The 27,835-nt window shown below is 32.5% G+C and overlaps 3 protein-coding genes across 6 annotated transcripts in view; all 3 read left to right on the forward strand.

Moving 5' to 3' along the window:
* The window catches only part of LOC134688026 (coiled-coil and C2 domain-containing protein 1-like), a 39,124-nt gene extending 35,117 nt beyond the window's left edge, over positions 1–4,007 (forward strand). For all 3 annotated transcript variants that reach the window (XM_063548495.1, XM_063548501.1, XM_063548508.1), the window contains 2 exons: positions 2,124–2,248; positions 3,350–4,007. In XM_063548495.1, coding sequence (XP_063404565.1) covers positions 2,124–2,248; positions 3,350–3,385 — 161 coding nt within the window. In that variant the 3' untranslated portion in view covers positions 3,386–4,007. The remainder of the gene's footprint in view (positions 1–2,123; positions 2,249–3,349) is intronic.
* LOC134688053 (nuclear pore glycoprotein p62-like) overlaps positions 3,124–27,835 on the forward strand; it is a 59,166-nt gene continuing 34,454 nt past the window's right edge. The window contains exon 1 of the mRNA XM_063548538.1: positions 3,124–3,139. The gene's annotated coding sequence lies outside the window, so the exon portion shown is untranslated. The remainder of the gene's footprint in view (positions 3,140–27,835) is intronic.
* LOC134710726 (uncharacterized) lies at positions 17,891–23,034 on the forward strand. Of its 2 annotated transcripts, none has more exons than XM_063571129.1 (4): positions 17,891–18,199; positions 19,944–20,057; positions 21,069–21,168; positions 22,664–23,034. In XM_063571129.1, exons 1-4 carry the CDS (start codon positions 18,173–18,175, stop codon positions 22,765–22,767), a joined length of 345 nt encoding a protein of 114 aa, XP_063427199.1. In that variant the 5' UTR covers positions 17,891–18,172; the 3' UTR covers positions 22,768–23,034. The 2 variants fall into 2 exon arrangements, with proteins under 2 accessions (XP_063427199.1, XP_063427191.1); XM_063571121.1 differs by having other exon boundaries at positions 17,908–18,199; positions 19,936–20,057.

Consider the following 27,835-nt stretch of genomic DNA (forward strand, 5'->3'; position numbering starts at 1 on the left):
TAGATAGAGATAAACTGTAAACAGCAATAATGTTCAGCAAAGTAAAATCTACAAATAAGTCAACATGACTGAAATGGTCAGTTGACCACTTTAGGAGTAACAGCCCTTTATAGTCAATTTTTAACCATTTTTCGTAAATCTGAGTAACTTTTACAAAAATCTTCTCCTCTGAAACTACTGAGCCAAATTAAACCAAACTTGGCCACAATCATCATTGGGGTATTTAGTTTAAAAAATGTGTGGCGTGACCCGGCCAACCAACCAAGATGGCCCCCACAGCTAAAAATAGAACATAGGGGTAAATAGCAATTTTTGGCTTATTACTCAAAAACCAAAGCATTTAGAGCAAATCTGCCAGGAAGTAATATTGATTATCAGTTCACACTCTATCTGCCCTGAAATTTTCAGATGAATCGGATAACCTGTTGTTGGGTTGCTGCCCCTGAATTGGAAATTTTGCTGTTTTTAGTTATTATCTTGAATATTATTATAGATAGAGATAATCTGTAAACAGCAATAATGTTCAGCAAAGTAAGATTTACAAATAAGTTAACATGACTGAAATGGTCAGTTGACCCCTTTAGGAGTTATTGCCCTTTATAGTCAATTTTTAACCATTTTTCGTAAATCTTAGTAATCTTTTACAAAAATCTTCTCCTCTGAAACTACTGAGCCAAATTAAACCAAACTTGGCCACAATCATCATTGGTGTATCTTGTTTAAAAAATGTGTGGCGTGACCTGGCTAACTAACCAAGATGGCTGCCACAGCTAAAAACAGAACATAGAGGTAAAATTCAGTTTTTGGCTTATAACTCAAAAACCAAAGCATTTAAAGCAAATCTGACATCAAGTAAAATTGTTTATCAGGTCAAGATTTTTGTGCCCTGAAATTTTCAGATGAATCAGACAATCTGTTGTTGGGTTGCTGACCCTAAATTGGTAATTTTAAGGAAATTTTGCTGTTTTTGGTTATTATCTTGAATATCATTTTAGATAGAGATAAACTGTAAAAAGCAATAAAGGTCAGCAAAGTAAGAGCTACAAATAAGTCAACATGACTGAAATGGTCAGTTGACCCCTTTAGGAGTTATTGCCCTTTATAGTAATTTTTTAACCATTTTTCTTAAATCTTAGTAGTATTTTACAAAAATCTTCTCTGAAACTACTGGGCCAAGTTCATCAGATAAAGATAATTGTAGGCAGCAAAAATGTTCAGTAGAGTAAGGTGTACAAACACATCACCATCACCAAAACACAATTTTGTCATGAATCCATCTGCGTCCTTTGTTTAATATTCACATAGACCAAGGTGAGCGACACCGGCTCTTTAGAGCCTCTAGTTTGGTATTGTTAGAAAAAAAAAATTCGTGTTTCTTTTTTTTTATTATGATCAGCATTGTCTGGTTGTATGCCAGCGTGTTCCATTGATTCTAGTGCGGTAGATTGTGGGTTCAAACCACGATCGGTCAAACCAATGACTTAAAAATTGGTAGAATAATGTGTCCAGGTAGGTTGACATGTCTTACAGGGGAATGTTTACAGATAACTTGTGATTACTTGTGACATTAGAACGTCAAAAATCTGGTTAAGTAACAATGTTGGTCTAGTCTTCTCTGTACTTATTCTTATAGTTTAACCGTTTATGATTATGTATAATAAATATATATTAATTGATGCTTATAACATGTTCTCGTCTTTTGCAAGCTTTTAACTTGCTGTTGGACATAGATATATATATAAACGTATGTTGAAGCTGTTCGATTGTACAGGTCACAGGAGAATCGGAAAGTTTTGGTTGAACAACAGAGACTAACTTTAATATTGAAACTTGTTTTGTTACTTACTACATGTACTAGGCTAGCTAATAAAAAACGTATTTCTGTTATTCATTTTTTTCTTTTTATTATAAATAGTAATGCTGAAATAAGCTTCTCCAGTTTCAGGCACCTGAACCCCTCTAAAAAAAAAGGCTCAAAAATTTTTGGCCTCGCTCTGCTAGGCATTGTGCCTCTCTTAATTTAAAGGGACATGTGTTATGGCCTTGCAGATGACTCTACTTATCACAATGACATGAGAAACCAATATAATTATTAAAAAAGATTCCTTTATTTTAATTTACAGATTATGTGAAATCAATAGAAGCAGAAATACCACAGTATGAAGAGGAGGCCAGATTTTTTGCAAAAGCAGGAGATATGCATAAAGCTCAAGTTATGCTTACAAAGAAAAAACATGTTGAAAAAGAGGTAAACACACCTAATATGATAAAATAGTATGCAGATTAAATATGATTTTAGCAAAATTGTGAAATTAAATATCTCCGATAGCAATATTTCTTAATCATGAAAATTGTACCCATAGTATTCAAACTTGGGAAATCCATTTGACATTATCCAAAAACATATTATGAAACACAGAAAATGCAGATCCCTTTAAGCTTAAAGTCTTTTCTAGAAATAAATGTATTAAAAAAGGAAGGTGATAGTCATAATGTACTTTAAGCATGTAAAGTGATTTAATAGAATAAAACAATGTTCTACTCATTTTCTATCTTATTAAATTACTTAATATGTTAATCCCTTTTCTTGATTTCAATTTTTGTTATCACTGTTACCATACTTATGCAATATCTGTTAATATGATGTTCTTTTTAAAGTGTATTTTATCTATTTAAAATATAAAAAAATATGATGGTTAAATATGATTATTGGAAACTCTTTTTTAGCTCACCTGGCCAAAGGGCCAAGTAAGCTTTTCTCATCACTTGGCATCGGTCTTCAGTCAAAGTCTGTAGTCGTTAACTTTTACAAAAATCTTCTCCTCTGAAACTACTGGGCCAAATTTAACTAAACTTATGTGTGCAGTGACCCGGCCAACCAACCAAGATGACCACCATGGCTAAAAATAGAACATAGGGGTAAAATGTAGATTTTGACTTATAACTCTGAAACCAAATTATTTAGAGCAAATCTGACAGAGGTTAATTTGTCAATCAAATAAGTGATCACCACAATGGTCAGAGTTATTGCCCTTTATAGTCAATTTTCATTAATTTGGTAAATGTTTGTAAATTTTTACAAAATATTTTCCACTGTATCTAAAGGGCCAAGTCTATATAGATAGAGAAAATTGTAAAAATGTTCAGTAAAAGTAAGATCTACAAACACATCAGCATCACCAAAACACAATTTTGTCATGAATCCATCTGTGTCCTTTGTTTAATATGGGCATAGACCAAGGTGAGCTATATAGGCTCTTTAGAGCCTCTAGTTTTAATTCCAGTTTTTGAAGTTATTTAGCATGTTTAGTAAAGATTATTGTAATGAATACAATTATTTCCTTTTAAGCTGGCTGCAATCAGAAATAAATATCCAGATGTATGATTCCAAAGAAAGATATAAACTGTGAGCTGAACACCACACTTAAGTAAACCATATGGCCTTGTATGTGCCAAGGACAGTGTAATTTGTTAAAGAGGCATAACTCCCTACTGTGATTCTGTTGTTTTTCTCTATACAACATTAGATATACCTATATCTTGTTTTAACATTGACAGAAAAATGTTCATGTCTTACAGAACATTATGGGAAAAAATTCTAGTTTTATTATGTAGAGTATAAAATAAGGGATAATTCTTTACCTTGATGTCATCCATATTTTAAGAATGCAAGATTTTTTGCTGTTGTATATCAGATATCTTATCAATATTTGTAACTTCCTTTTCTTGAAATCATTTTCTTGTCAAACTTAATTTATTCTACATGTAAAGTGGAGAACATATTTTCAGTATTGTATCGAGCATGAAATCCAAAATGGATATACCATAACCTAAATGTCAGCTGATAGTAGTTTGTCCATTCTGTCAACTCACCAGCAATACCTGATTATTTAACCATGTTCTCATGAAAATTTGTTTTGTTAAGAATATCATTATTGTTTGTGTGTTGTGTATATCTGTTTATTTATGGACATTATTATAATCGATAAGAAATTATGGAAATGAAACTAATATTTTCTTTTTATGCCCCTGCAACTGAAAGTTATGTTGTTTTTTTTATATACTCCTATCCGTCCCTATCCATCGTTTCGCCCTTCTGTCCTATCATGGTTATATGACTTGTCCAGTGGCAGATAACTCTTTCTGCAGTTTGAATACTACGAAGTTTTCACATTGCTGACTTTTTATGCCCCACCTACGATAGTAGAGGGGCATTATGTTTTCAGGTCTGTGGCTCCATTTGTTCGTTTCTGCGTCTGTTCGTCCGTCTGTGCGTCCGTTCAGGTTAAATTTTTTGGTCAAGGTAGTTTTTCATGAAGCTGAAGTCCAATCAACCTGAAACTTAGTACACTTGTTGCTTATGATATGATCTTTCTAATTTTAATGCCAAATTAGACTTTTGACCCCAATTTCACGGTCCACTAAACATAGAAAATGAAAGTCAGAGTTTCAGGTTAAAGTTTTTGGTCAAGGTAGTTTTTGATAAAATTGAAGTCCAATCAACTTGAAACTTAGTACATATGTTTTCTATAGTATAATCTTTCTTTTTTTAATGCCAAATTGGATTATTACCCAATTTCACGGTCCATGGAACATGGAAAAGGATAGTGCGAGTGGGGCATCTGTGTACTTTGGGCACATTCTTGTTGTACATATATTGCAGGTGTGCATGTGGTCATGGTTTTGATTTTGATTTATATTTGCTTTTTTTGGAGATACATGTAGTTAAACTTTGCCATTTTTTATACGACCCCAAAATTTGTATCGTATAATTGTATTATATTGTCGTTGTCTGCGTCATTGGATATGTGAATGGATCTCTTTGAAATTTAATAAGTAGGTTCACTACCACAAAAGGAATGTTGGGATTGTTTTTGGGGATGACGGTCCCAACTGTTTAGGAATTAAGGGCCCAAAACAAGCTTTTTTTCTACTTTTAGGATAATAACTTGTGTATGAGTATTTCAATTGCTCTATAATTGTTCCACAATGTTTAATACCACAAGTAGAAGGTTTGGATTCATTTTCAGTGTAATGGTGCCAGTAGTTTAGGAATAAAAGGCCAAAAAGGGGCCAAAAACAAGCATTTTTGTAGTTTCTGGACAATAACTTGTTTGTAAGAGTATGAATCTATCTGACAATGTACCGCAAGGTTCCATGTCACAAAAGGAATGCTGGGATTGAGTTGGGAGATAATTGCTCCTTCACGCAGGAACTAGGAGCCAAAACGAGCATATACATGAATCTAGTTTCCAGATTATAAGTGTTTTAAGTGTATTGATCTCTCTGAAACTGTACTACATTGTTCCATACTACAAAGGAAAGGCAGGGATAGAGTGTGGGGGTAATTGCTCCATGAGGGGGTTCAAATAGCTTTTTTTCCAAATTTGTTTCAAGTTTCAAGAAGAAATCTGTAATTGCACATTATTGCGCAATAGATTTGTAAGATCTTATTATTGGGTTTGTGTCAGAAACCTACATTTTGTCAAAAATTTGATAACAATCCAAATTGAGACAGTATCAAGCTTGAATATTGTGTCCAAATTTGGCCCAAGTGTTCAGGGTTCAACCTTTGCGGTCAAATCAGCGAAGCATTTTATTTTTGATATTACATTGTGTTAGAAGTGCATAGCTACAATTTGAATGCTAGAAAGTTTTCACTCACAATGCAGATGTTTATTAATTTATATTCAACATTCTATCAAATTCTTCTAACCCACTAGTTGTTGACCTGAATACACTTCCTGTAGGCAAAATTTCCATGTAACCATCTTCCCCAAAAGTAATCCAGTTGAACTGTAAGAAAGCTATGGAATTATCATATCTATGTTTAACTACCTTGCCCTTAAACGAATGGAAATAGCCATGTTTGCTTGGTGGTATATCCCAATTGCTTCTGTGTCCTCCACTTCCTCCATAAGGACCAAATGTCCGGTTCATATTTGTAACAAAGGTTATATTGTTAATAAACATACCATGCCTTATTTTGATCTTAGAAACAACTTCATCTTTTTGAAGAGTGAATTCCTGTTCGATTACGATATTATGTGTTGCTGGTTTCATGCCATGAACTAGATGTGTTCCACTTTGATAATGAATGTATAATCCACCTACAACAACATGACCTTCCCAGGTTACTATCCATATTCCAATTGTTATAGGTTTGTCATTTATCACAATCAATTCAGAATCATTAAAAGGACTGACAACGTCAAGTTTATATCTTTCCAAGTAACTCTCTGGAATGGAAGCATACTCTTGAAAACAAATTAAATGTTGTTCAGATTGAGAATATTTTCTACTTGTAAGTGTTTTTGTTCGTTGTTTTTGGCATATATATGCCTTAAATGCATGTAATGCTGTACATTCTTTTATCACATTTTCTAACATGTCTAAAGGTATATCGGAAAGACGGATGATGCTTAACAAGTCCAAAAAAAGTTCTTCGTTATCCGCATTATTAGCAGATAGATAATTACCTAATGATTTAAGTATACAGGATTCATAATTTTCAACAGGTATTCCGTGACTGAAAACAGCCAATTTTTCATTATTCAACAAAAATTTAAAGTCTTCATGTGGTAATTTATTTAACAGTCCATTTTCAACTACAACTTTGAAGTTCTCTGATATGCATTCTACCACTGCATTGGACATTTTGTCAAAGGGAAACTGTTTTACAAATGAAATCATACTAATAGCTGTAGAAATTGTAATATTAGATATAATAATGTTTTGACATTGTATTACAAGAGGTTGAACATCCCAGTCAGCTGTTGCTTCTTTTAATTTGGTGTCATAGTTGCTTACAATTGTTGTATCCATTGAGTCTTATACCGATGGACGAGTTTCAAATTTTGATTTTAAGAATGACTTGCAACGGTTGAGGGGGGGGGGGGGGGGTCATTGGCAAGGAAAGATATTTGCTCTGTGATGTGGTAAAAAATTCTGTTGGACTGGTGCATACATTTCCTAAAACAAGAGAGAAAAATCTAATGTTTAGTAACAAAAACAACTTGAGAGTGCACATGCTGAAATGATTCGCCTTCTGTACTAGCCATATGTTAATAGTTCTAAATAGAAAGCTTTACTACAAATATTATATAAACTTAATATGATCCAAGAAAATGAGGTCAAGGTCATATTAATCAAATGAAAAAAACATGTACACCTTACAATCATTCAATACACTAAACATAGTTGACCTATTGCCAATATATAGTTTCTAAGAAACAGACTTAACCAAAAACTTAACATTGACCAATGAACCTTGAACATGAGTTCTAGGTCAGATTAACCATGCCAAGCAGACATATACAGCTTACACTCCTTCAATAGAAAACATATAGTTGACCTATTGCTTATAGTTTTAGAGAAAACAGACCTAAACTCACTTCAGCAATGGACCGTGAAAATAAGGTCAAGGTTAAATAAAACCCGCGAAACTGACATGTACATCATAAAATAATTTCATATACCAAATATGTTACTAATTTATGTAAGTAATGATATTTCATTTTCTCAAGGATTGCATTATCAAAGTAGCCAAAATTTATAAAACCTCAAAATACCCGTCCTTTTTTTCACCAAATTGAGATTTCTTCTAGACACCGACACTGAGACAAACGGTTTGAACCAAAGTTTATCATGAACAATAGTCAATTGATGTGAACATTCAGATATTGCAAAAACAACGATTGATGCCTTAACTCTGACCTACTAATGTATAAAATAATGTAATTAAGCCAGAGACAAATCTCTGAATACTCATATTAACGTCGATACTATTATTGTCATTACAAATAAATATTAAATATTTTCCATTCTTTCATCTGTAGGCTAATCATGGAAACTTAACATTACAAATTTGTTTTACAATAATTATTATGTAATAGATTAATAGAAATATGTATATCATCGTTTTACCTTAAAAGGATAATAATTTTAAGAGGAGATGATCAGTCTAAGAAATGACTATTCCTGCTGTTCACTTGGTTTCACGTTTCAATGGCATTCTTTTTTTTTTACAAATAAATAAACCATATGTAAAAACAATCGCAACCCATCTCTACAAAGGTCAAACTGAATATTTGACCAAGGATATCTCACTATACAAATCCTTGATTTGATCAATATACTTTATTTTAAGACACTTCTAATGAAGCTTTGGTTTTGAATAAAAATGGAAATATAATTAAGGTAGCAAATGTCAATGGTAAAAGATCACGACTAGAAGTGTAAGATATTTAGGTTTATAAACACAGACCTGCTCTATTAACCACAGAAGTGTTCCGTTTTTGTTTACTTTACGTTATACGCTTGAACAATAAACATATCCGTATTAAATATATTGTCATGCATGATGTTAAATATATTGTCATGCATGATGTTAAATATATTGTCATGCATGATGTATTAAATATATTGTCATGCATGATGTTAAATATATTGTCATGCATGATGTTAAATATATTGTCATGCATGATGTTAAATATATTGTCATGCATGATGTATTAAATATATTGTCATGCATGATGTTAAATATATTGTCATGCATGATGTTAAATATATTGTCATGCATGATGTTAAATATATTGTCATGCATGATGTATTAAATATATTGTTAAATATATTGTCATGCATGATGTTAAATATATTGTCATGCATGATGTTAAATATATTGTCATGCATAATGTTAAATATATTGTCATGCATGATGTTAAATATATTGTCATGCATAATGTTAAATATATTGTCATGCATGATGTTAAATATATTGTCATGCATAATGTTAAATATATTGTCATGCATAATGTTAAATATATTGTCATGCATGATGTTAAATATATTGTCATTCATAATGTTAAATATATTGTCATGCATGATGTTAAATATATTGTCATGCATAATGTTAAATATATTGTCATGCATGATGTTAAATATATTGTCATGCATGATGTTAAATATATTGTCATGCATGATGTTAAATATATTGTCATGCATGATGTTAAATATATTGTCATGCATAATGTTAAATATATTGTCATGCATGATGTTAAATATATTGTCATGCATAATGTTAAATATATTGTCATGCATGATGTTAAATATATTGTCATGCATGATGTTAAATATATTGTCATGCATGATGTTAAATATATTGTCATGCATAATGTTAAATATATTGTCATGCATGATGTTAAATATATTGTCATGCATGATGTTAAATATATTGTCATGCATAATGTTAAATATATTGTCATGCATGATGTTAAATATATTGTCATGCATAATGTTAAATATATTGTCATGCATGATGTTAAATATATTGTCATGCATAATGTTAAATATATTGTCATGCATGATGTATTAAATGTTTTGTGCTCTGGGTTGTGTTCTCGAAAGTATCCTGATTAGATTTGTCCTAAGACACATTCTTAGACCAATTTTAGTATGAACGTAGGATCATCTTGGTACACTCAAAGTTGCATCTCGAAGCTAACTCTGACGCATCTTACCGTAGTACGTCCTAAACATATTCTAAGTGCCAAATTTTAAATCGTTAAAGTACTTTTTTGATAAAATTTATTAATGACGAAACCAAATAATTGAACTATTACGAATTGTATAATTACATGTATATATTAAATTTTGCATGATTTCAAATGTAATTATAAATAATACAAAAGAAATTGTTTTAAAAAGAGAATTGGATTTGTAGTGTCATCAGGGGCTGATTCAGTCATTTTAAAAGGGGATCCTAACCCATGACAAAGGGGAGGGGGCTCCAACTAAATGTCCCCATTCAAATGCATTGATCATCCAACCCCCCCCCCCCCCTGGATCTGCCACTGGTCATCGTATCGTGAAACACGAAGTTAAAAGTTTAAAATTATGCACAATTTCTTTATATACGAGAAAATAACCGATGGAACTTTTCATTTGATGTTTATCGAGTAAACTGATAATGAGCAAAAAGTGACTGAAAACTAAACTTTACGACAGCGGACTTATATATTCTTTAAGATTAAGTGGAGAATCCGAAGAGTATTTAGTCAGTAAGCACACGTACGGCCGCTAAAAAAGAGCACGAGAGGCCAATTTTCAGTGAGGTGAATGCTTGCAACTCAACACATATAGTTAGTTTGAAAATAGGATGATCTTGGTGTCCCACCGAAATTTCGGACGAAAAATACGATATATCCCTTACTATGTTAAGAGAACTTTTGAGAACACGACTTACGACAAATTAATTATGATATGAACTTATTGAAAATAATAAAACTTGAAGGTTTATCAATATTTGGAATATAATTTGTAAATGTTTCATCGCATGTACATGGAAGATAAACTGAGCAAAATCTTTTAAAAAGATTGAGAATGGAAATGTGGAATGCATGTGTCAAAGAGACAACAAAACCGACCAAAATGTGTTCCAAGTACTCGGATGCCCTATCCGCACTATCATGTTGATTAGACTTCAACTTCATAAAAAACTACCTCAAACCAAAAATTTAACCTGAAGCGGGACAGACAAACGAACGGTACAACGAATAGACGAACGGATGCACAGACCAGAAAACATAGTGCCCATAAAAAAATAAGCAAAATGACAATGATACATATAAATTAACAAAGGACTAGTTACTGAAAAAAGTTAATTAATTGCATGCCTGAAATAATGTAATAATTAGCAGAAAGATAACGATTAGATTTTAAAAAAAAATGAATTTATCATTCAAATATATCCATATGAGGAAAAAGAAATGATTAGTAAAACTGCGCACCTCATAAATCAAAGACAATAGAAGATACTGTTTTAATGTAAGTATATATCAGATAAAAAAGAGTAAACAGAAATATGCTTAAACTTTTATATATCTTTGTGATCTGAAACAGGACTAAATGGAAAACAGCCAAATTGACAATCTATTATATATATATATAGGGCATATATATGAATGTAGAATGTGTACCTCATAAATATCAGGGGCTGTCATCAAGGATTCTAGATTATGGGGCGTATTCTTATTTTTTCAGTAAATTATCGAAATCATGATTCTTTATCAAACTGAGCAAAACCCATGCTTTGTGAATTTGAATGGAGGGCATATGTACACCCGCCACGCCCTTGTCTGATTGCGCCCCTGAGGCCACTGTTCAAGTACTACTGATACTGAGACCTACTATTCTGCAATATTAAAGCAGTGATCTAAGAATAGAGAAGGGCATAGATGTATTCGTATGCAGTAATATTTTTAAACCGTATTATATCATATATTCGATTAAATACAACATGTGTGCAAATATCATGACTATATAAATATATTAATGAACAGGATGAATGAAACTCTCAAGATACATTAAATGGATACAAATTATACTGTAGAAATAGACACGAACCATATGTTACTTAAATGATGAGTTCATAAAATCAATTTACTTCTGCAAGAAATACACTTTACAACAAAAATAATTCACCAAAATTAAAAAGTAAGATTCAAATATACGTACAGACTTCGATTCATTACAACAAATTATTTTAACTGTGTTCACGGGTGTCATTCGGTTTATCGAGAGAAATGGTCGTGAAAGAATATCTAACGGCGGTCAAGTATTGAGAGACGATCGTGAAAGACATTTAATGAAAATTTTAGGTCAGAATCTTTGAAAAAATCGCTTAATTTTCAAAACGCGGAACAAATCGGAACAAAAAAATATGTCTGTCAAAATGGTTTAACCTCCTCAACATAACTGTGAAATAAGATAAAGAATATATGCAGTACTTTATGAAAAAACACCAAAGGTGCAATGCATGTCTTTGAAATTAATTACAAATAACACGCTTTTTGTACCTATAATGGTCATATTTCAGTTTATCGTGATATATTTGAAATTTAATCTTTGGTGTATATGATAGTACAGCAAAATTAAAGTATGGTCTTCCCTTAAAAGCATTAATTTGTATATGAAAACCTTGAATTTGATGAAAATCCATCAAACTTGATCGTGAAAGATCAGGCAACGTATTATTTTGATCGTGAAAGATAATGCGTGACCAGACTTATTACTAGTAATCAGAAATCAGTATTTCTTTTACCATTTGATAAACCTGCAACTGGTTGAAGCCTGTAGCTATTTTGATAAGGATGAAAATTAAAGCTATTTTTCTATTCAACACTTTACCTCGAAAGTTTAAAAAAACAACTAAAAACGTATCTTAATAAGTTTGAAAGATTCAGCTCTGAGAATCGGTCAAGTGCAATTCAGGCAGACCGACACTATTTAGCCAATGATATGGATATGCAACGTTTAAACCAAAATGATATCCATCAAACAAAAACTTACAGCTAAACAGCATCTTTCATGAGTAATTTGAAATATTCCAAATAATGAGTAATTCGTCAGCTTTAGTTATGATAGTAATTTTTTTGAACGTCTAAAATATCAAGGGTTTTAATAGAAGTGTCAAATGCGCTTAATGTGCTTAATGTATTTTTGTCCATCTAATGAGTTAAGCCTTTTCAATTGATTTTTATAGTTCGTTCTTAGTTATGTTGTACTGTTATACCACTGTCTCAGTTTAGGGGGAGGGTTGGGATCCCGCTAACATGTAAAATGAATTTATCATTCAAATATATCCATATGAGGAAAAAGAAATGATTAGTAAAACTGCGCACCTCATACATCAAAGACAATAGAAGATACTGTTTTAATGTAAGTATATATCAGATAAAAAAGAGTAAACAGAAATATGCTTAAACTTTTATATATCTTTGTGATCTGAAACAGGACTAAATGGAAAACAGCCAAATTGACAATCTATTATATATATATATAGGGCATATATATGAATGTAGAATGTGTACCTCATAAATATCAGGGGCTGTCATCAAGGATTCTAGATTATGGGGCGTATTCTTATTTTTTCAGTAAATTATCGAAATCATGATTCTTTATCAAACTGAGCAAAACCCATGCTTTGTGAATTTGAATGGAGGGCATATGTACACCCGCCACGCCCTTGTCTGATTGCGCCCCTGAGGCCACTGTTCAAGTACTACTGATACTGAGACCTACTATTCTGCAATATTAAAGCAGTGATCTAAGAATAGAGAAGGGCATAGATGTATTCGTATGCAGTAATATTTTTAAACCGTATTATATCATATATTCGATTAAATACAACATGTGTGCAAATATCATGACTATATAAATATATTAATGAACAGGATGAATGAAACTCTCAAGATACATTAAATGGATACAAATTATACTGTAGAAATAGACACGAACCATATGTTACTTAAATGATGAGTTCATAAAATCAATTTACTTCTGCAAGAAATACACTTTACAACAAAAATAATTCACCAAAATTAAAAAGTAAGATTCAAATATACGTACAGACTTCGATTCATTACAACAAATTATTTTAACTGTGTTCACGGGTGTCATTCGGTTTATCGAGAGAAATGGTCGTGAAAGAATATCTAACGGCGGTCAAGTATTGAGAGACGATCGTGAAAGTTCTGGTAACGGATCGTGAAAGACATTTAATGAAAATTTTAGGTCAGAATCTTTGAAAAAATCGCTTAATTTTCAAAACGCGGAACAAATCGGAACAAAAAAATATGTCTGTCAAAATGGTTTAACCTCCTCAACATAACTGTGAAATAAGATAAAGAATATATGCAGTACTTTATGAAAAAACACCAAAGGTGCAATGCATGTCTTTGAAATTAATTACAAATAACACGCTTTTTGTACCTATAATGGTCATATTTCAGTTTATCGTGATATATTTGAAATTTAATCTTTGGTGTATATGATAGTACAGCAAAATTAAAGTATGGTCTTCCCTTAAAAGCATTAATTTGTATATGAAAACCTTGAATTTGATGAAAATCCATCAAACTTGATCGTGAAAGATCAGGCAACGCATTATTTTGATCGTGAAAGATAATGCGTGACCAGACTTATTACTAGTAATCAGAAATCAGTATTTCTTTTACCATTTGATAAACCTGCAACTGGTTGAAGCCTGTAGCTATTTTGATAAGGATGAAAATTAAAGCTATTTTTCTATTCAACACTTTACCTCGAAAGTTTAAAAAAACAACTAAAAACGTATCTTAATAAGTTTGAAAGATTCAGCTCTGAGAATCGGTCAAGTGCAATTCAGGCAGACCGACACTATTTAGCCAATGATATGGATATGCAACGTTTAAACCAAAATGATATCCATCAAACAAAAACTTACAGCTAAACAGCATCTTTCATGAGTAATTTGAAATATTCCAAATAATGAGTAATTCGTCAGCTTTAGTTATGATAGTAATTTTTTTGAACGTCTAAAATATCAAGGGTTTTAATAGAAGTGTCAAATGCGCTTAATGTGCTTAATGTATTTTTGTCCATCTAATGAGTTAAGCCTTTTCAATTGATTTTTATAGTTCGTTCTTAGTTATGTTGTACTGTTATACCACTGTCTCAGTTTAGGGGGAGGGTTGGGATCCCGCTAACATGTTTAACCCCGCCACATTATTTATATACATGTATGTTCCTGTCCAAAGTCAGGAGCCTGTAGTTCAGTGGTTGTCGTTTGTTTATGTGCTACATATTTGTTTTTCGTTTTTTTTTTTTATACAAACAAGGCCGTGAGTTTTCTCGTTTTAATTGTTTTACATAGTCATATCGGGGCCTTTTATAGCTGACTATGCGGTATGGGCTTTGCTCATTGTTGAAGGCCGTATGGTGACCTATAGTTGTTAATGTCTGTGTCATTTTGGTCTCTTGTGGAGAGTGCTCTTTGCCAATCATACCACATCTTCTTTTTTTTTAAATTAGGATTGTAAATGGTTCATAAAAAGAGTGCAAGGTCAGATGAACCATGACATACAGATCTCTATAAATATCCCGTAGACCAAATAAATGTGTTCCGATCCTTAAAATGCCTTAGAAAATGACAAATGTAAAAGTTATGCTTGGCCAATTGATTCGGAACATAAGGTCATAGGTATATGAACCCTGACCGACAGCCAGACATAGACATCTAAAGTTACTATCATTCAATATATCAAATACAATTGACGTCATCATGGTCATAAATGAAACATTCAGACAGACATGAACACCATACACGAAATAAAATGGCGCTATAGCATACAGGTATATATCCAAAAGGCTAAACAACATAAAACGAACATTGCCGATTGATGCATGATAATGAACTCGATGTTATATGAAACCTTGCAGAAGTCGAAAATGTACACCTTACAATCATAACAACAGACAGTTATCCTAAAGCTTAACGAATCCGCGATACGGACTGAATCTTCATCCATGAGATGAGGCAAATTCGGGGTCCGGTGAATCCTGTATGACGGACATCAGGGGCGGATCCAGGAATTTAGAAAGGCGGAGCGAGGCGAAAAAAATGTTGGACTTTTTTGGACTATAAAAAAATAAAATAAGTGTAAAATGCACTTTTTAAACGGTTCCTGGCGTGGGGTATGTATGTTCTATAGTTGCTGTAAAGTGTAAGGGTTGGACATTTTTATGCTATATTCTCCCTATTGATTGTCTATAATAAAATGATAATATGGATCCAAAGCTATGTACTGATACATTTGATGTGGAACTTGCATTTTTAGTAAAAAATAGACATGGAAAATTCTCGTTTGTTGTATGTTAAGTTAGCATAAGCTCACAGATTTCTTGTTGTAAACAAGAAATACGCCGGGCTATTCGATGAAATTTACACTACGACCGACACGAATTAAAAAAGTCAAACAACCAATTTTATCTAAATTTTTAGTTGATATATTTCACTCGATAAAATCAAGGGACGTAAGAGGTTCCAATATAAACCAAAGGCGACGAATGAGTCTGAAATGACGACGAATTTATGAATGACCGTCGACAAATGGAGACATCAAAGCCATTCTCAGCAGTCAGGTTGCAGTCTTGTCTTGAAAAAAGTATTCAATATATCAGTTCGGCGAAACAGACATTCCGGTCAGACATGCAAACCCCCGACCTAAAATAAAAATACGCCTGTTTTTTATTCATCATGTTCATTTAAAGCTAAATAATTCTGTGGGAAATTTTCGTTTCTAATACTAGTAGCAAAAAAGTTTAAAAAAATTAATGCAAAAATCGGAGTAAGATTTTTTTCTCTCAGATACCTTAGACTGCCTCCTCAAATCAAATAGTTCGTACATTAGGCTTTAAATCTATCTATAGAGCTGATACTGACTGGGGATCATTATTCAGCTATCATGTTATTCTAAAATGGACTGGGGTGTTTGGGGTAAAACATGTTTTCGTAGGTAAATAATATTGCTGTGGATTTTTTCTTCTTCATGACAGTGTAATAGAGTATTACTCTCTGTTTGATTGAATTATGAAATAGAAGTCACTACTATACGTTTTGGCTCAATCTTGTTTTGCGTTGAAGGTATTATGGTTGTCTTTCTCAGACTAAGCAATGTGTTACTGTAATTTGAATTTCAAAATGACTGAGGGACGCACTGGTCAACTCAATCATAGCGAATCACATGACAAACAGTCCAAGCAAAGGTACGCCCTCTACGACCCCCCCCCCCCCCCTTTGGATCCGCCACTGGACATGTACTTTATAGGATCTAATATACAAAATGTGGGTATCCTATTACTCGTGATAAGTGAGTACTTCACATGACAATGAAAAACTTCATCCTGCAATCATCCAACTATTTTACATTTCATTTTATAAAAATATTAATACTTTAAAATGCTTAAACCTATTGAGGATGTTGACCTATATAGCTTTTCTCAATACCAATAACAAATATTAATTATGATATAATTGAAGAATAACTTGAACGTCGTCGTAGCATCAGAGCTTTCACGATCCTTTTCACGATCTTGAAAAATGCTGTACGCGATCTTTCACGATCCGAAAATAATTTTTTGTGTAAATAGTTCTTTATTTAGCAAGTTTCAGATTAAGTTTATACAAAATAACTATAAGAACCATTTGATTAATTCAAATAGAATATCCTTATTCGTATTAAAGTAGTTTTTCTAGTCAAATTTGTGAAAAAATCATGTTTGTTTACATTTTTTATGTCATTGAAATGTCGAGAAGCAATCTGCCTTTTGTTGTTTTGTAATAACTATGTACTTTTAAAACTGGATATTCTCACATACTGATCATAATGTTGAACCATTTTGACAGACAGTTTTATTTTGTCGTAATTTGTCTGTGTAATTAATAAAATTATAATATGTATTGACCTTTCATGTGTCTTCTCGATTAAATGTCTTTCACGATCCGTTACCAGAACTTTCACGATCGTCTTTCAATACTTGACCGCCGTTAGATGTTCTTTCACGACCATTTCTCTCGATAAACCGAATGACACCCGTGGTGTCAGGTCCAACTCGGAATAAAATTGGATATTGCCAACGGTATACGTGTGTGTTGTTGTGTTTTTGTTTATTTTTTGCTGACTGGAAGGATTCTATTATATATAATTTCGATTGTAATGAATGAATGAACGAATGATTTCATTCTCACAAACTAGAGGAAATAAAATTTAACATCCACTGAACTTTACAATAAAAAAAAAAAACAATTAAGCCTCATAAATAGTGAGCACAAAACTTAAAAAACTTTAACAAAATAATAATACATTTTTAAATTGTCAGTACATTTTATGCATGATCAGGATTACTATACTTACATGATAAATAAATCTGATTTCTAATACATCTGCTTCAGTTTATGGGCAATTGACTAATTGTGTTGCTTGACCAATTAACACATATTAAATGTGATTTTAAACCGAAGGAGTAAAAACATACATGTTGATTATCGTAAGTCAGTGTGACTAATTTTTCCTCGTTTAGTATATTTCCCTTATATGAAACATAACTCTATCGAGGCATGCATATTTCAAATGAAAAATCTATTCATTCAAACTGAAGAAATATTGTCAATAGTATTTGTGTTGTATATTCATTTAGCTATATAGCAAACTGATCTCTACTTTTAAGACATACTCCTAAACTATGAATACAATTATTGTAGTTTTATTGTTTTGCATTTTGGATTGCGCATTCAGTTGTACAAATTGTCCGGAGCACCAAAGTCAAAATGTGACAAGTGACCTATGTCGCAAAAATGAAGATGGTCAGTACAACACGAATGGTAAGTTCACGTTTTTTTACCAGATATTTTTGGGGTTATATTTAATTTCACTCTTTAATTATAAATTTTGTGTATGTTTATGTATCATTCAGCCGAAATTATAACCAGATAACAAAAATCAAATAACAAATGTAAAGTTCGTTCAATATCGATGGGACTAATCTGTGATATGTTATTATTATAAAAAAGAAGATTTGGTATGATTGCAAATGAGACAACTCTCCACTAGAAACCAACTGACACATAAATTAACAATTATAGGTCACAGTACGGCCTTCAACTATGATCAAAGCTCATTCCACATAGTCAGCTATAAAAAGCCCCTAAATAAATATATGTAAAACAATTCAAACGAGAAAACTAACGGCCTAATTTATGTACAACAATTTAACGAAAAACAAATATGTAACACAAACAAACGACAACCACTCAGTTATAGGCTCCTGACTTGGGACAAGTACATACATACAGAATGTGGCGAGGTTAAACATGTTAGCGGGATCCAATCTCCCCCTAACCTGGGACAGTGATGTCTGTCAGTCTACGATTTAGGACTTGCATGTTTACTCTCTTGGTATTTTATTATGTTTGAAGATTTTACTCAACTTGGCATACTTGCACATAAGCAAAGGTCATCACCATATTTTTTTTACAAACTATTGGATTATCGACGGTCTACATTTCTAATCTCAACATGCGTAGATAGCTTTACATGTCTATAAATGTTATACAAAAATCGTCAATTTAATGTTTTTAGATATGACGACGTAGCTCCATGTTCAAATTACCACTGCCTTAGTTTTCCAACAAATTGTCGTCATTCCTATGGGAACTTACTGTGCGCCCTTCTTGCCGACCTCTTCTTATTTCTATATGACTCGGAGTTCCTCCAGACACTTGTCACAAACAAGAGGATCAAAGACGCCAGATTATTTAATTTCACTTTCAGATATATTGATGATGTTCTTTCCATAAACAATTCAAACTTTTTTGGGTTCCATTAATATATCCCCCAGTACCGAAATTAAAGAAACAACAGACACGGCTTCCTCCGCCTCAATTTAGACTTCTATCTCGAATTTGACTTTTATTATGTCTGTTTAGTTAACGCATCATTGTAAAATATAACGAAATTTGATGAGACTGTCATCAAAGTGAGAGGGTTAGCGCTATAAAATCAGGTTTAATCCACCATTTTCTACATTTGAAAATGCCTGTACCAAGTTAGGAATATGACAGTTCATGTCCATTCGTTTTTGAAGCGTTTTGTTATTTGATTTTGCTATGTAATTATGGACTTTCCGAATTGATTTTCCTCTAAGTTCAGTATTTTTTGTGATTTTACTTTTTAGTTACTAATCGTATTTATTCGTTTGTTAAATGATATTTCAGCTGACAAAATACGGTCTACTTGATTATATATATCTATACAATGATATGTCAGCTAAAAACTACCGTCTACTTGATCCCCTTCAACTTGTTTTTTTTTGGATAAAATATATTTTAGCTAAAACAACCGCATGCTTTTGTGTCTAGATAAATTATATTTCAAATGATACGATTTTACTTCCTGTTCAACTGAACAGTTGCATTTAAAAAGCCTCTGAATATTTCAATGTATAAGGCTTAGTTATAATATATATCTCAATTTTCAACATTTTTACTTTAGCCCAGAGCTGACTTTAATAGTCACATGGTCAGAAGAAAGAAATGTGAATAACAAGTGTATTGTTTAGTATTTCAGGGTACAATACTAGAAGTAAAAGAAATGATTCCCAATCCAGATAGTATTATGGAACAGCTTGACGCCATGCAATTGTATTATATATATATTATTAAAATCACAGAAGTCTACAAGGTAAAGATTCTAAATCTATAGCATGTGTTGTATATGTTCAGAGTTTACAGTTGTATCTGGTGAAAAAAGCAAGTAAAACTAAATATGTCATGAGTTTATTTATATAAATAAAGTTTCCAACACGTCATGGAGACCACCTGGAATAAATACGAAGTAAATATTTGCAATTAAAGGTAAATGAGTCTGTACTATACGGACTTCAACAATATGCGAAAAAAAACTCACACAGAAAGTCGCGGGATATAAAAGGCCATGAAATGAAAATTGTGAAACATTTCAAACAATGTGGTGTCCAATGAGACAGCTATAGCTTAATAAAAATAAAGTAAATATATTCAATTATAGGTCACTGTACGGACAATTTGAGAGGGGAAAAAAAACACATCAAAAGTCGGATATAAATGGATCCGAATGAAAAATGTGAAATAATTCAAACATGAAAACGAACCGACGACCTTCTTTATAACAAAACAATTTTCGAAAAACATGACAGACATGAACCATCGACAACGACACTTGTAAATAATGTAGCGGGGGTATACCAGCTCTCATCCACTGTTAACATTGGACAGTGTTGTAATTTCAACATTATCAGCAAACTGTAAAAATCCGTTGCAATTGGCTAAGCTTGGTTTTTTTTCCAAAGACCGCCGATCGATACGATGTACAAACACAACTAACATAATGACGTTCTCACTTCCAAAATACGAATATTTACGAAAAATCAACTTTAAAAGTTCTAATCATAGCTGACTATGCGGTATGGGCTTTTCAAATTAATGAAGTCCGTACGGTAACCTATGGCTGTTAATTTCTGTGTCATTTTGGTCTCTTGTGTAGAGTTTTTTCATTGGCAATCATACCACATCTTCTTTTTTTATGTAAATTTTCATTCGAGATGAAGAAAAAATAATTTCAAGTTCGTCCTATTTCTGTTTTTAAATTATCATTAAACAGTGTAAGTTAATGATTAACAGTTAATTTATACAAATGATTATTTTATTTTATCAGGCGATTGGGGAATTAAAAGAAAATCTACAGATACAGCTAAAAACATCTAACGATTGTGTCCCGGACAAACTGGACGTTGGTACATCATATCTTTTGGCAGGTATACTTTCGGTTGATTATGTAAATTGATAAGTGGAATTATTTTGTAGTTTACACGGATTGCGTTAAACGTTCCTGTTTACACTGTACTGTTTGTACAACCAGTTCGTGATTGACTACTTCTGAAGGAACGAAAAAGAAACTGGCAATATGTATAAAATAACATGAATGCATGTGTCAGATACTTGAAATATGACTGGTAGGTTTATCAACGATGCGTGCTTAAAAATTAAAAAAAATATTACATTATTATATGGGAAACACAAAATATAAACGAATGATTAAATGTATCTTAAAAATATATAATTATAAAAATTAAAAAATATTATATAATTGTACCATATATAAGAATTACCATCGGTCGAGTTTTTCTTCACTGTATATTGCACATAAGTCAATTATAATATCGATGATGACCTAACGTCTTACAAATGTCTTAGCAATAAGCAATGGAACTGCAAAACGGCCCAAGTTAAGTGGTTGTTACACTTTATTAAAGAAAAGATAAATTAATTCAGAGCACCAATCCAATGTGATTTTCCGAAGAAACAGAAGAACTGCGAAAAACTACCCAGTCTCATTTATATACTTACTCGTCGGTTTCGAAGAACAAATATTTTAAGTCACCACGAAGGTTACAATAAACGAGTGCAAGACTCCCTGTCAACGTATATGTGTTTCACCTAACAGAAGTTCCAATGGAAACTTTGTTATAAACAATGACATAATATCTGTTCCTGTTGGAACAAATATTCACAGGCTATACCATTTATTCCGTTATGAAAATTTACTGTAATATCTATTCAAGTAGAAGTAATATTCCAGAATATTGTTTCCATTTGGAACTCATATTATGAAGGAACTTCTATTCCGTGACATCCCTTCCCTCAAATAACAATGCAAAACAAACCCACCTACATTTCCAAATAGAACGTTATTTGTTGAGTTCTTCAACGCGTATAGAGAGCATCATGACTTTTCTTAAAACACAACAAATTGGATCTTGTTTATCCAAAATGACCGGCGGTCTGTATATTTGTCAAGGAAACACCATCTCAAAACAAGTTTTGTTGTTGTGATGGAAGATTTTTTGCTATATCTATAACACATCCATGGAGAAGACTTCATAAGTATGATTTACTTGTGTCTAATCCATTTTGCTTTAATTCAGCAAATAAAATATGTTTAAACTTAACACATCTATACTCCGGTGATTTGGCTATTTTTCATTTTTTTTTCATTTGAAACCGAACACAAAAATATGTCAGTCAATTTTTCCATTTAGCACCCTCCACGTGGTTTACCTAGTTATTAATTCTGTTTGTGTATCGATTTCATCGACGATTCCTAGTTGTTTTCTGTTTATTTATCGATTGTATCGACGATTCATTGTTGTTTTCTGTTTATTTATCGATTGTATTGACGATTTTATGGTTGTTCTTTGTTGAGTTATCGAATGCATTTCTATTCATGCTTGTTTTCTATTACAATTTCAGCAAACACTGATTTGATAATCGGAAGATGTAACATAGTTAAACCGTCTGAAAGTACAAGTTCAGAAGACGTGAAGTTGCTGCAAGGAGATAATATTTGTTCTTAATTTCTCTCTATAACATGTAGAATGCACTGGCAGTGGGACAGTCGAAATATACAATTTAAAGACTTATTAACAAATTGCATCTTATAATTAAAGGTCTTCGATCTATATTAAATGAACTAAATAAATTTTGGGACTTTATATCTAACTACAATTCTTTATAACCTGATACAAAAAAAACAATGACTAATATCCTGAGATAAATCGTTAAATTATGACAACTGTGTGCTAGTTTTTCCAAGAGAGTTTAATAAAATAATCGTACCAATTGATTTAATTAAATATATTAATAAAAAGATGTGATACGATTGCCAATGAGACAACTACTAGTATCCACCAAAGTGCAAATGAAGTGGATGTAAGCAATTTTATGAAAACTTACGTGCATCAACAATGAAAATAAAACATACGGTAAAGTCGGCTATGAAAAGTCCTGAACTGAAAATGTGAAACAATTCAATTGAGAAAACAAACGGCTTTACTTATAACAAAACAATTTACAAAAAAAGAAATTGACAGAAGTGTTCAAACAACAACTACTGAACTACATGCAGGCTAATGGCTTTGGACTTATTTAGATTATGGCGGTGTTAAACTTATAAAGGCGACAAACCTCATAACCTGTGACAATGGAGCAACAGCGAAACACATGAACAAACTAAACAACACAATAAACAAAACAAAACATACTAGGAGAAACAGCAATAAATCTTATCCACCTAATTGCTGGCTACTGGCATGGGACCGGCACATATAGAATCAAAATGTATTTCAGGTTAATGTAAAAAGATTAAAACGGCAAGCATAGAGTTATAGGTGTATATAGAGCTTGTAACTCTCTAAACACGGGGATACGCAAACATCGCTGCGTATTTAAGTCGAAAATAAAATGACAACATCATCGCTAAAAAAGAAAAAAAAAAACCAACAGTATACAAAAACACAACATAGAAACTAAAGACTAAGCAATAAGAACTGCAACAAATATTAGAGTGAACGCAGGTGCTCCGGAGGGTCATCAGATTCTGCTCCTCAAGTGGCACCCGTAGTGTTGCTCGTATTATTAAAAATCCGGTAGTTCTGGGAAAAGTGACGGGGTTCTAGTTACGACAAATGAAACGCATTCGTTTACATCTGTGAAACGGATATTTCATAAGTCAACCAACTAGAGATGGTGTCCGTAAACTTGACAAAGGGATGAAAACAACCTGATCACTTGGAGCTATAAGTTTAATTACTTCTTTGTGAGAAGCCCTCTATCAAGGAAATCATATTATGAAATACAGGCCCTGGAATATCGTATCAACTGGGAGATATATTCTCGGGTTGCAGGCGCTGCTGGTATGTTGCTACATAGCAATTGAAAGTTAACAATTGAGAAAGTGGAAATCATCTCTATCGTTATAGATTTTGTTTGCAACTGACCCTCGATGTCAAGTTCTAGATGTACGTCGGAATAAGAGGCAGACTACATGAAAATTGTATCTGTTGAATCCTTTATCTCCAGTCCGATGGGATAGATGCGTGCATTGTAGTCACCACTTATGTAAATAATTAGTCAGAGAACATCATCTTTATTGCGGAAAGAGAGGTTAAAGATACTGCTAACTTCTTTTCATTCAGTCACCGGACACATTTTTTAAACTAGATACCTGAATGATGATTGTAGCCAAGTTTGGTTTAATTTGGCCCAGTAGTTTCAGAGGAGAAGATGTTTGTAAAAGATTACTACGATTTACGAAAAATGGTAAAAAAATTACTATAAAGGACAATAACTCCTTTAGGGGTCAACTGACCATTTTGGTCATGTTGAATTATTGGTAAATCTTACTTTGCTGAACATTATTGCTGTTTACAGTTTATCTCTATCTATAATGATATTCAAGATAATAACCAAAAACAGCAACATTTCCTTAAAATTACCAATTCAGGGGCAGCAACCTAACAACAGGTTGTCCGATTCATCTGAAAATTTCAGGGCAGATAGATCTTGACCTGATAAACAATTTTACCCCTTGTCAGATTTGCTCTAAATGCTTTGGATTTTGAGATATAACCCCAAAACTCCATTTTATCCCTATGTTCTATCTTTAGCCATGGCGGCCATCTTGGTTAGTTGGCCGGGTCATCGGACACATTTTTAAAACTAAATACCCCAATGATGATTGTGGCCAAGTTTGGTTTAATTTGGCCCAGTAGTTTCAGAGGAGAAGATTTTTGTAAATGTTAACGACGACGGACGACAACGCCGGACCCCGGACGCAAAGTGATGAGAAAAGCTCACTTGTCCATTGATTTATGAGTTTTGAACAACGGTATACTACTGTTGCCTTTGTTTGGTCCTTCAGGCCAGGTGAGCTAAAAACGGATATGTTTTTGAAATGACATATTTTATGCAAAAGAGGGACCGTCGGAAAGATACAAGAGGGACAGTCAAACTCATAAATCGAAAATAAACTGACAACGCCATGGCTAAAAATGAAAAAGACAAACAGACAAGAGATAGTACACAAGACATAACATAGAAAACTAAAGAAATCAATATCCACAAATTCAGACAATTCTGCTTTGCATCTTTGGTTGAAATATCATAGGAACATAGAATAGATCAGATCAATGATTATTCAGGATTACCTCTTTGGTCAGTTTCGTCGTCGTATGTTGAGTTCCAAGTGAATTATCAATTCCTAATTCCATTATTTAGCAGTTTATGATATGCGATTTACACACACACGATGTAATTTGGTGCTTTATCTGCATGGACAATATACAGAAAGAAGATGGTATGTTCGCAAATGAGACAACTCTCCAAAAGAGACCAAAATGACACACAAATTAACAACTATAGGTCACCGTACGGCCTTCAACAATGAGCAAATCCTATACCGCATAGTCAGATATAAAAGGCCCCGAAATTACAATATAAAACAATCCACACGAGAAAACTAACGGCCTTATTTATGTTAAAAAAAGAACGAAAAACAAAATGGTAACACATAAAAATAAGACAACCACTGAATTACAGACTCCTGACTTGGGACAGGCACATACATGCATAATGTGGTATGGTTAAACATGTTATCGGGATCCAAACCCTCCCCTAACCTGGAACAGTGGTATAACGTACAGTACAACATAAGAACGAACAATATAAAAAGCAGTTCAAAAAGGCTTAACTCGTCAGATGGACAAAATTACAAGTGGACGTGGCCGGGTCACTTGTACATCCCAACAAAAAGACATTAGGTACAGATCTGAGAGAACTCGCAGTTATCTGACAGTTATTTCAAAGCCACTAACAACTAATAAAAAAAATCATGCATCTAAGACGAAATAACCAACCCGTACACATCCAACATTAAATGGATTTAGTGTAAAGACGTCATAAACAGTTAGAGAAAAACATGACCTTGTGCAATGCCAAGATACAGGTATCGACTGATTGTATATCCATGAATGTGTATATGTATAACATACTAGTAATATTTAGTTTGCGTTTAATTTACTGATAACAAAATCAATAGTTATACCAATAAAAACAATATTCAATGATCTTAATATAGTGTTGAAAAATCGTCCCTTTTGTCATACATTTTGGTGTAGAGTTTCCCTTTTAATTAAACCCGAAATATCTTAATATAGGAAAGGACACTTATTATTGTTTAAATTTGATTTATTTGAAGTAAGTTCCTTGGGACAAATTTCAGCAGTATATTGAAAATTCTTGATTATTTAACGGAAAAAAAATATAACATCAAGATAACGGTAGGTGTTGTTGAATTTATCAATTAAATGAAAATTCGACGGGTCTTTACTGAGTTTAGTAATTAACTGTGATTCATAACAGTACAAAAACAAATCTGCTATATAAGGGGCGTATAGGGATACCTACAACCTGTCGATAAACTTTGTTGTCGAAACGTAAATAAATATTATCAAGGATAAACTTAACAGGTTCAATCATCTCGTCCCATCCCCAGTAAGTATATCTGGCATATTAACCTTTCTCATTAGAGAAGAATGTCGCTTTAAATGAGTTGCAGCAAATATATTTGCATTCGGATTTAACAAACGACCATTTAATTAAATAGATAAACTTTGGTTTGATAAGATAGTGTGAAAGTTTAGTGTAAAAAGTAGAAAAATCAAAACTGTCAACAGAATCAAAAGGACCACCAAAAGCGCGTAATTTATCTAAAACATCCAAAGAATTGTTTACACTCCAAAAATAGTTAATTCCACTATGTTCATATATTTTATTACAATAGTTATTACAAGCTCTTAAATAGTAGTTAAGGAACTTGTTAAAAACACTGAAAGATTCCTTGTAGAACACTTTGTAGAGGCCGAGATGAAACGATATTTAAATGTTTTTTGTGTAGTTTAGGTAACCTGTTCACAACATATCTTTAGGGGATTTTTAATAAAAATTGTATCGCCGACCTCAGAGTCTTAACCCATTCGGATGAGATTATCTACATCTTCATGTTCTCCTTTAGCCTTATACCTGACATACTCCATTCAAATGCTAAAGCTGTAATTCAAATGAGTGGATATTGGCTCACGGTATCTCGGGCATTTGGATAACAGATTTCGCATTATATTTAAAAAAATGTTCATGTCACCAGTTATAACGTGACCATCCGGATTGAATATAAAAAATGGAAATAGCAAAAAGTGCAGTCGAGACGTTAAGACTTGAAGCCGTCAATATATTCTGCTGTTGATATGTTGTATTGTTAGAGTGGAAATAAAATGAATTCGTGTACCTGGAGAAAAAATATTTCAAACGGGAAAGCACATCCCCATTTTTACGGAGATGTTACCGAGTCCTGAAATTTAGATAAGATCCAAATAAACTTTTTGATCTTTTATATAAACTTATTCTTATAGTTTAGCAATTCAACATTGTTATTAGATCTTTGATTATTGTTTTTATTGTTACAAATATTGACTCTGTAATCAGTAATTTAATATCAAACTTAATACTAGTGTTATAAACATATGCACATTCATAGCTCAACAATTTGTCTGGCGATACCTGTATCTTTCCATTGCACAAGGTCGTGTA

The sequence above is a fragment of the Mytilus trossulus genome, chromosome 1, assembly GCF_036588685.1.
Source record: "Mytilus trossulus isolate FHL-02 chromosome 1, PNRI_Mtr1.1.1.hap1, whole genome shotgun sequence".
Lineage (NCBI taxonomy): Eukaryota > Metazoa > Mollusca > Bivalvia > Mytilida > Mytilidae > Mytilus > Mytilus trossulus.